The sequence below is a fragment of the Syzygium oleosum genome, unplaced genomic scaffold (assembly GCF_021117445.2).
Source record: "Syzygium oleosum isolate NSW1041296 unplaced genomic scaffold, Sole_v2.1 Sole_v2.08, whole genome shotgun sequence".
In the NCBI taxonomy this organism is placed as follows: domain Eukaryota; kingdom Viridiplantae; phylum Streptophyta; class Magnoliopsida; order Myrtales; family Myrtaceae; genus Syzygium; species Syzygium oleosum.
Window position 1 is genome coordinate 5,736,450 of NW_026607492.1, and position 11,180 is coordinate 5,747,629.

The following is an 11,180-nucleotide window of genomic DNA, read 5'->3' on the forward strand; positions in this document are numbered from 1 at the left end:
TGCATAGCGTAAACCGTGGCGTGGTGACTGAAAGTGGACTGTCAATCGACATCCCCTGTATCGAGCAAGAGAAGCACGATTTTCTCACAAGCCAACTCGAGCAAATTATCACAAGCCAACTCGAGCAAGTTATCCAAAGTACCAAAGCCTGACCTTGGGGTAAGAAAACGAAATACCGATCACCATCCGTTGGTACATCCAACGTGATACCCGTGTTAACGGGGACGTCCTAATCGAGTTGAGGTTGGCCTCTTCGACGTTCCCGTCGGGGCGTACCGATTGATCTGACCGACCACCATCGGTAGATGGTCCCGTGATTTATAATTATACTTCGTGAAATCTCCCTCATGGGACTGGTACTATAGTTTTTGGCCCACGATGAGCAAACAAAATATTGAATGAGAAGGCGAGCACGACAGTGTTTCATTAATGACCTTAATTTTTTTTTTGGTCGAATTAATGACCTTAATTTGGGGACCAAGGAAAAGGCTGATCCTGAACTGTACGTGCTTGCATGCTTCGTAGTTCGTACAATGGGCTCGTCGTACTACTGGTCCACATGTTCCGGGCTTGGGCCGTCAAATGACCTAACTTTCCTCTGGCCCGTTTTTACGTGAGCAGTTTCTTAGTTCTCTATCAGGGATGATTGTCGACAGTCGAGTTCTTAATATTGTTATTTTTAGTGAATGAAGTCCTACGTATCGTGGATTTTCGTCGGTCGAGTCCTATTGTCACGTGGCCCTTGAAATCTGATGGGCAGAGGCCGGTTTAGGACTCGATTGATTGGAATTGGAAACATTTGAGGACTCGTAGATGAATGGACAAAATGTTTAGGGCCGTTATTATGTAACCCTTTCTTTCAAACCTTGGAACGGGGTTTCGAAAGTAGTAGAGTCAGAGGTAAGGAGCTATATAAGCACATGAGATAGGTTGATCAGTTTGAATCTTAAGTTAAGATGTCTTCGAAGCTTGTTCCCTCGAATCTCGAAGATATAGAGCGAGCTGATCTTCCGTAATGTGTTGGTACTATGGTTTATTTGTGTCTTGAGTTTGTACTTGGTAACCTGATTTAGTAGACTACTCAGACAAAAGGTTTTGTTATGTAAATGCACTGTTCATTTCGCGGAAAATGGATGATTTGAAAAATACTTTCCTAAAAATGATCGTTTGTATACTCGAAATAATTAGTCGATAGAAAATGTTTTTCATTATTGACAACAATTTAGGTCTAGATATTTCCGTGGACGATAAAAATGTTTTCTTCTATTTAATTTTATAAGTAATATAAGCGATTTTTTTAAGAAAAATATTTTTCAAATCGTTTATTTTCTGCGAAATAAATGGAACTTATAAGTATTATTCTACAACTATGTGGGAGTGAAATTCTACGAGGAGAGATTTTCACCTCACAGGACTCCTCCCTCGCGTGCATAGTGAGGGTAATACGTGGAATTATCATTGATGAAGCGGGCTGGTGTCTTCACAAGAAATCTCTACGCAAACCTTCTTGCAATGATCATTTTGTTAACTTTGAAATGGTTTATATTGCATTCAAACGTAGGTATATGCGCAGTAATTTCACCGAAACTGGAAAGTTCAATCGCCTGAATGAAGTTTCCTTTTTCAAGTAGAATCCAAGTTTTAGGATGCGCGAATTAGTGTAATTAATTAGTGTCGATGTACTTAATTACAATATATTGTTCAAGAGGTAAGTCTTCACGCTTCTTGTTCAAAAGTTGGGGTCGAATCACTATGTTTACGCATTATCTTGAGGCCATGCCCAATAGCATAGATCTATGTGTCTCCAAATAATTAGCGGGGGACGAGAGAACTGTCACATCCAATGGGAATAAGTCGGGTGCTTAAGGAGTCCCGACACCTTCTGATATAAGCCTATTGACAAAAATTTAGAATAATTATCAAGAAGTCTTAAATCTATTGTACGGATGTCAATTCGATCATAAACTTTTCAATTTGGCCAATTTAATCATAAATTTTTTGACAATTTGCCAATGTAATTCTTCCGGCCAATTTTAGTAAGATATTGCCAATGCAGACGTTGACTATCTTACATGGCACACCGACGCTAACATGGACACCTTTTTTAAAATCTTAATTTTTTTTAGAATTTTAATTTTTTAATATTCTTTTTTCCACGAAAAAAGAAAATAAAAAATAAAATGAAACACTAAAAAAATATATAAACAAATTTAAAAAATTGCAAAACCTATCTACCTCGACGCCGGGCGTGCTATAGGAAGGCCGGCGTCTGCGGCTGTGTCTATGTCAATGATTTCCAACGAAAATTGACTAAAAGTATTATATTGACAAATTGTTAAAATGTTTATGACTAAATTGGCTAAATTGAAATATATAGAACTGAATTGGCATCCGCACAATAAGTTTAGGACTTTTTTTTTGGTAATTTTTCCCAAAAATTTAACCGCTCTAATCCTCCATCCCTGCTAAATGGTTTCCAAGATGTATACTCGAATTCTTCTTCGGTGTGTTAACCTAACTAAGTTGTTGAACATACTTATTCTTTTAAGGGCCTTGTCAACAAATGCCCATAAAGACGCTAGTTAACTTAAAGTGGAAATTGCAATCTCCAAGATGCCTTGAAAGCGAAAGAACTACACTCCTTAATAAAATTCATTTGCTTCAATTAGTAATTTTTAAAGTTTCAAAGCACAAGCATTCTTTAAACATTTCCTTGTAATTGCGCCCGGTGGCACTAAAATCTCCGTCCAATCACATCAAGCCAAGTGGCGGCGGCGTTCCCGACACCTAGCCGGCTTTCAACCGCCGAACGTGAGGCAGCGACAGCTCACCAGAGGTTGAGATTCGGAGGAATATTACCGGAAGAAATAGTTGGTAGTTGGTGTGGATTATTGGACATGTAAAAGGTTCTAGAAGGCGATCATACTATAATACTATGTAGATAGATGGTCTTTGCGTTTGTTGGTAAGTCAAGACGTTAGAATCGGTCATGAACTTGGTTGCATGTTCTAGAACAATTCGCCATAATTTCGCCAAATTATATGGATAATTTGCGTGTCCTATTCGAATACTCTAAATGATTGCCTATCCACTTGCCCTAATCATTTAAAATATGTAACAAGTTGTGGTCATCACAGGCTTCGTGGGAGATGCGTCTACATTATTGGATAGTATCATCCGCGCCGATTATTATTTTTTATATGAAAGAACGAAATTTCGATACGAAACTTAAAGATACCAGCATCTTGACATGATGCAGTTGCAATTCATTTGAAACCGACACGGCTTGATGTGGGTCAGATCGGAAAAAGAAAAGTTTGCTCATGTTGGATTTTTTACGCTATATCCGGCCAGTAAATGTGATGTCGGTATCTCTCTTCTCGAGAGCTTTCGTGACCCTCCAATCTTGAATCGGTAGGGAATCACCTTCGAAGGTTTAGACTCGAGGCTAGTTAGTAATATCTTTTTTTCCCAACAATTGAATATTTCAATCTTAACATAGTATGACCACGACATAGTTAATGGTCATGCTTCTCACGATAATCCTTTTCGCAATACATAATTGAGAGTTTGCAAACGACCTCTATCTTTAAACTTATGACGAAGAATCGAGTCGGCTCCCTTAAATTAAAATTAGGTAATATAATTTTATTTCGTTTTGCTCTTGGGTTAGATCTGTTAAAATGGATCATAAACCCGTTTCTTAACTCATATTTGATGGGCTACATTGTTATATAGATTAGTTATATTATGTCAATAGGTTCAGTATATGTGTTAAATGAATTCACAACTTACTTGTCCCAACCCACCTCTATGACTCTATCTTCACTCTTTCTCACCTCACTTAATCTCATGTTCGCTCACTCTGTACTTTCACCATAGTTTGATATGAGTTTTTTTTTTAAATTGGGTTAAATAATAAAAGTATTTTAGTAATATGAGTCGGGTCAGGTATGGATTGGATATCTGTCGGGTCTAATATGAGTCATTATATTTGTATTGCATGGAAATGAGTCAGAACATGTTAAATGGGTCAATTAGGAACGGAAGATTTTCGACCCGACTCACTCGTTTGATAGGTCGCGGTGCATGCTATAATGGTCCATGATTATTTAAAGGGGTTTTAGTAATTCTTACTAAGATAAACATCGAGCAACCCCTATTTATCGAGTCATTTGACAGGTTCGAACCCTTCACGAGTTCCACAGGGCAAGAGAGTAAGTTGCATTAGCTATAGAGATTAGATTAGGATGAGGGTGTAGAGTCTTGTCATGACTCGTGAGAAAGGCCAGGCATCCGGCTGCCGACTGGGTTTTGACTTTTTTGTCTTTTCTAAATAATCGCACGCAAGCGTGAACATTCTTGCAATCACGTCCCGGAATTCGCTCATTTCTATGCGTTTCGCCCCCCGTCTCTTCGTTCCATCGAACGGGCTTCTTTTCAATTTTATCCATTTTTCAGTGATATGTACGAGCATTGTCATCCATGTTTATCTTATTTTATCTTTATTTTAGGGTTAGGTTAGGCAGATGCACATGCAAGGCCCATAAATAGATAATATCTTGTAGCCTGTTATCTGGTGCAGTTCTAAGCTCATGCATATGTTTATATGTACTAACTTACATTATTTTATGGGTTTCATTGATACAGTGTCGTGCCTGCACTAACCAAACGATTAGCTAAAAAACAATACGACGAGTTAGTTGTATTCGTACCATGCGCAATCAGCGTATCTAGAGAACTTTGCAATTGTGAATACTTATTCTCAAGTTGTGTGTACTTGAAAATGCGCAGTATTCCGAATTAAGTATGTTCTTAATGAGCATATCGCGGGTGTCTTATAGCGGACAACAGTTGCGCGAATGGTGCACGTGAACTTGCACTCTCTTGGAGGGTGTGATGATGTGCTGAAAAACTTTATCGTATTACCATATACAATTGTAGCATCACACTTTGTGGTTCTCCACAGTTACACTCCTTGAGGCACAATGTTCCGATCATCGTCTTTTATCACCCGATCAATCTTTTTAAGTGTTTTCCGATCTAAATTTGGCCTCTCTCTATGGGTTGCATCGCATGTCCCGTCGGAGCGACAACACCAGGAAAGAGTCATACGAATAAATATCAGCATCAAGTTGATTAGAGTAACGCATGTGCATTCATTTGGGTTCGACGAAGATGAACAAATAAGTCGATCAAATCACGGATAAAGAATTGCAAAAAAAACTACTGAGTAGGTGGTACCTGATGTCATTTCCGTAGTGCAAGGGTGTAATTAAGACGATATTAAAATCCAGATTGATGTGGACACAGTTGCTCCCTATAACGATCTATTTTTCACAAAGAGCTTCTACAACTTGATTGAACCTAGACCGATATTCGGCAATCAAATTAAACACCAGGACGATAGAATGGAAAGATAAATGATTACCCTTAAGAGAGCTGATTGAGTGGTTAAGCACTTGACTTGAATCTAGCAAATCCTATGTTCAAATCACGGCGTCACCCACTTATATTAACTTCAGATGGCCATGGCCGCCACTCTGTGAATGGAGTCTCACGTGAACGAGACGGTTTGTGTGTATAAATGGCGATTAGTCGAGGCATAAGGTTTGGATCGATACTCATTTTATTATATATAGAAAATGAATAAGTGCACCAAAAGTCCTAAAATTTATCACGAAAGTGCAATTGAGTCTTAACACTTTCAAAAAGTGCAATCGAGTCCTAAAACTTTTAAAAAGTGCAATCAACGGAAAGACTTGATATGACTAGTTTGACAAGTTTTAGAGCTTAATTACACTTTTTGATAGTTTTAGGACTCGATTACACTTTCATGACAAATTTGAGTACTTTCAATGCACTTATCTCTATAGAAAATCGTGAATGATTTAGTCCACAAAGAAATCATTTGGGGGTAAGTGATTGAGCAATCAAGTGCATACAACTCGTTAGACCTTAACAGAGAGACTAGAATGTCTTCCATGAGCGCATGCCCAATCGATAGTCCCTCGAACCTATCATGAAACGGCACCTCAACGATTCCTCCGTTGGCGATTAAGAAGTCAATGTCTGAACAGTTGAGAGGTTGGGGGGAATATATGTTCCAATATTCCATAAAATCGATCGATGAGAAGATGACAAAGGCCATACCATACCAAGATTCCACGTACCATGTGATCGGTTGTCCATAAATAATGCCCTAGATTCTCGGTGTTAGGGAATTAGGGCGTCGCCATTATGCATTTCGAACCAAAAAAACAAAACAAAAACTCCGGGCGGCTTCGGTTGACATCTTGGAATTTTATAATTTAGGGTATAGAGTTTTAAGAAAATATTTTTTTGAAGTTCTTTCAACCTAATTTTACCTCGTATTTTTTCCCTCCCTCTTTCTTTGGGGATCGAATTGCGACCGCGGTTGCGCCCTAAACCAGCCCCCACCCAACACGATCAAGCGGGCGCTGGTAAAAAATTTGGTAGCACCAAGAAAATGATCATACTTTAGTTGAGGAAGTGCAGTTATTATTGTAGAATCGATCCTTTTTTTTAGAAGATACTGAATCGTATCAAACAAAATGTAATGCCAGGAAGGGAATGAACAAGAAATGGGAGTCGAAATCGCTGTCCATTTTCGTTCTCGTTCCTCCACACCCATCACGATCTTGTAGCGCGCTTATGATATGACAATCCGTCGACAATTTCTGTGATGATCACTCTGAGGGTCGACTTGCTGCATGGATCTTTGATCAAAGTGAACAAGTCGGTTGAGTAATGCTAGGCATCTAAAGACTTGTCTAGGGTGATTTGACAGATTATAAGTTGTATCGGATCGAGTCGATCATATACGTTCGGTAAGTATTTGTAATATTGATCCGTTTCTTACAAAAGGGTACGGATACACGACAGGGTAATAGCAGGTGATGTGGCAGACCGGTCAAAGTGAGATGCATACACTTGTTGTGCCAGCTAGGACGACATTCATGGCATGCGGCCAACGATGATTGATCGGTCACACCATATCATCACTGTCACGTAGTGTATCCATCACATAAAATGTTTTATCCTTTCCTACACCGACCCAACACACCTTTTGTGCTAACTGTTAACTCATTATTTTTTCTAAAAATGCCACTAACGCTCTGCCTCCTCCCTCCCTTCTTCAACGACTTCTCTATCGTTACACTAGCCTTGCCGGCCAAAGCCGCCATATTCGAGGCCGTTGATGGAGGTTATCGCTGCGTCGCCTATAATGTTGTTGCCCTCCGATGGTTTTCTATTTCCGAATTCAAAGAGAGAGAGTAGCAGTAGTAGTGTGTTGTTGTAGTGTGCATCATCGCTGTAGCTTCGCCACGGGCTGGGACATGACGTAACAGCAATTGGTAGTCATGCTAGATAGAGCGAGAGAGAAAGAGAAGCAGGACTTGGAGGATGCTAGGGAGCCATCGAGAGCTTCGTTTCCTATGGATGTTAAGTCGACAAAACAATGCGCGACCGACAATCTAATAAGCGAGGGCGACACGATCGGCATAGAAGTCCCCCCCTTTTGCCCGTCTTAGTATACCTAGCGTAATTTTAAGCCAAATAAAGATTGTAAAGTTTTTTTCCAATAATAAATGAGCTTTACAGTCAATTGTGATTTTGTGATGTAGAGCATTGAGCATGAGAGTTCATCGTTGAATTTCAAGAGACTGAAGCCAAAAAGGAAAGAAGATTAAGATTTTGCATATGCTTAGAAGTTAACAAAGATCTCCCAGCACTTTCATAACTTATTACAAAGTACAAACGCTAGGCCAGAAATTCTCACTTTAACCAAGAAAAGTACAACACTCTCGGACATGAGAAATCCAAGACAGGTTTCCAGAATATGAGGACTTCAATTTACGTTAATATTTACAAAACGAAAGGCCTGAGCTCCAAACCAGTGCTCACAAACTGTGTCGTTTTTGTCAATCAGTCAACGACGATCAGGTCACGGCAACACTTCATCATCAAGCTGAAATCTATGGTCATCGGCGCCGGTGCTAGTTCACGGGGAAGCTTCTCTCTCTCTCTCTCTCTCTCTCTCTCTCTCTCTCTCTCTCTCTCTCTCTCTCTCTCTCTCTCTCAAGTTCTCAACCAACCTATCGTCTTTACACTATCGATCCTCCTCGGTCTCTTCTAACTTAGGAAGCTGAATCGGTCGATCCGGCGGAGTCGCGAAAACTCGCTGGCTACTACCAACACTGATCCGTCTCCCAGTTCCGACCGCCGTACGCGGAGACGCCGGCGGCGACGGCCGTCGCGGCCGGCCTCTTCCTCTTCCAGGCCAGCATGATCCTCCGGTCATAGACCGCTCGCTTCTCGGGGTCCAGCAGCGTCGAGTACGCGTCGTGGAGCCTGATGAACCGGTCGTCGGCCGAGGAGTCCTTCGCTCCCAACTCGGCCGCCGCCGGTGCCGCTGCATCGGGGTGCAGGACCCTGGCGAGGCGCCGGTACGCGGCCTTGATCTCCTTGCTCGTGGCGCCGGCAGGGATCCCGAGGATCTCGTAAGGCGTTGCGCACGGCGGCGACCGGTGGAGCCACGGAGGGTTTTGGTGCTGGTACTGCTGGCGGTGCTGCTGCGATTTCTTGGTGGCGAAGGATGTGAAGGTCACGGCAGAGACGGCGGACGGCCGCCGGGCTCTGACGCGAGCGGTGGCGACAAACGGAGGGACGGGAAGCGGAGAGGAGAGAGAGAGCATGGTGGTGGTGGGCGGTGCGGTCTGGGTAGAACAGTGCGGGAACGACGGACAGAGACGGGGGAGGTTTGGGGTTTAAATAAAGAGGAGTAGGTGGGAGACTTTTTGGGGAGGGTTTGCGAAAAATAATAATAATAATAATAATAATAAGACAAAAATGAAAATAAAATTCTTATGAGGTTTATCACGGCATAATAGAAAGGGGCAAAGGAAATTCTTCCAACCGTGCTTCTGATTGAGATATTACAGGCATTGAACATTACACATATTTAATCTTAATATATTTCGCATAGAGATGAAGTTCGTTATTTGTAGCTCGCCAATCGGAGATATGATCAGAGGGAGTTTTCCTCGTACGAATCCATAAGGTTGCGTTTGATAGTCCCTATTCAGTGTATAAATACCGATATACCTGGATAAAATGCTGAATAAGACATGAACATCACACAAGTGTGTCCTTTTACATCTCTTGTGGCATTTAAGCTTCTTTTTTTTCCAATATTATTTTCGTGCGTCTTCCAGAGATTTCGTTGGATCGTCTGTAAACACTTTTCAATTTCTAAAAATTGCCTTTCAATTCCCTTTTCCCTATATTTAATTCCAATGAAGTCTATTTCCTTATGATTTACGTTCCCGGCACATTAATTGCCGATCACTTGAATTCTCTTCTCTTCACTCAATTTCGATGCCTGTTTACATTTCCTAATACGTTCCGAGGTTTCTAGCATTTCGAATTCCCTCTTCGAAATGCATTTTCAAGCGCTTTCAAACTCTTATGTGGCTCGACGCAAGTCTCCAAACACTGAATATGAAAACTTCAATCACATCTAAAAGTCGGATTCGAGGTGGGGGAGTCCATGTTCTTCCCCCAACACCATCAAATCAACCACCATAACTTCATGCAAATCATTCTCGCAAAATTAATCTCGTTACGACCAACCATGGAAGATGGTGACGCTCACAACTCTTCCAAATATCAAGAACAAGACCCAACCCAATCCGACCTTGGCATGGATTCGGGTCGCCCGAAGTTCAGGACTCGGGCTTTTAGGATATCCGACTCCAATCATACAAAAAACAGAAGGAATACAAACTCATAAACAAAACCCTAACTCCACGTACGCAGTGGTTACAAGCCACATGGCCGTCTCTATCCACACAAATAGAATATGCAGCAATCGGACACAGAGTTCATCCATTCTAGGGATACCCTTTTGTTGTTGCGAAGCAGAAAAGACGGCAGGCACGACAGACGACTTGCCAAAAGTCAGCTCTGAACCTTCGTATTGACCCGTATATGATCCTTCGTATTTTTCTACTTCCATGCCGGCCCGGAATCGTGTTTGTACATGTGTGTGTATATATATATCAATGATATGAGATGACAGATGCCCATTTCATTGATAGAAATCATTATGAGCCACATTAGGGTAAGGTACAGAGTTGTATGTTATGAAACCAATCATTTGCATTCGAGGACAAGTGGCTAAAGTTTGCATTTTTAGTAGGTATTGTGGGTATTCGACCCCCGAATAAAATAAAAAAAGTAGGTATCGTGGGTAGTCTTTTGCCTTACGAGTTTTTAAACCGAAATAGAGAATATATTGGGACCCTTTTCTTTTCTTTCGAATTTAGTTTTATTTGTTAAGAGGGTTTAGAGAAAAATAAAGAAATTTATTGGCAATTATGTAAGTCCGATCCAGTTTTTCTTTCTCGATACGTAGGTCAAGAGCGGGAGATTAGAGTCTCGACATTGTATGTTGGGAAAAAGGTTCTCATAAAGGATAGTTGTCCAAAAAGTCTTAAATCTATTGTACGGCAGCCAATTCAATCATAAACTTTTCAATTTGGCCAATTTAGTCCCAAACCTAATTTGCCAATGTAGTCATTCCGACCAACTTTGGCCAGAAATTTATGACGTGGATGCCGACTTTCCTACGTAGCATGACCGGCGCTAATGTGGACAATTTTTGCAATTTTCCTCAAAATTTGCTAAATTTTTATAATTTTTTATAATTTTTTTTCACTATTTCATCTTATTGGAAGGGTTGGCGAGGGACACTGGAGCCTCGGTGAAGGCCAGCGACCAGTTAGCCGTGGGCAAATGTATCCCCCATTTTTTTGTAGGAAAAACAATAAAAAAAGAAAAGAAAAAGAACAAAAAAGAAAAAAAATCCAGGAAATTAAGAAAAAACTTATAAAAATCGTCTATGTCAACACTAGCCGTGTTATTAAAGCGATTTTGGCCCTGACTGACCACCACTTCAACGATTTTTAGCTAAAATTGGTAAGAAAAACTAAATTGATAAATTGTCAAAAAAACTTAAGATTAAATTGGCAACACGAAAGAATTGAATTGGCCATTGTACATTATATTTAGGATTTTTGGAAAATTTTCTCATTTTCACGGCATCCCACTAAGTATCTAGTAGGGATTTTGCTTTTAAGACAATGTACTAGATA

At 40.6% G+C, this 11,180-nt stretch overlaps 1 protein-coding gene across 1 annotated transcript; it reads right to left on the reverse strand.

Moving 5' to 3' along the window:
• Positions 1 to 8,080: 8,080 nt before the first annotated feature.
• Positions 8,081 to 8,753, reverse strand: LOC115687970 (chaperone protein dnaJ 11, chloroplastic-like). Its single transcript, XM_030613688.2, has one exon. The coding sequence runs from the start codon at positions 8,718 to 8,720 to the stop codon at positions 8,214 to 8,216; it is 507 nt and encodes a 168-aa protein (XP_030469548.1). The 5' UTR covers positions 8,721 to 8,753; the 3' UTR covers positions 8,081 to 8,213.
• Positions 8,754 to 11,180: the final 2,427 nt, after the last annotated feature.

Excerpts from the sequence above, each read along its gene's own strand:
- LOC115687970 (XM_030613688.2), bottom strand. The coding sequence starts at position 8,720 with ATGCTCTCTCTCTCCTCTCCGCTTCCCGTCCCTCCGTTTGTCGCCACC.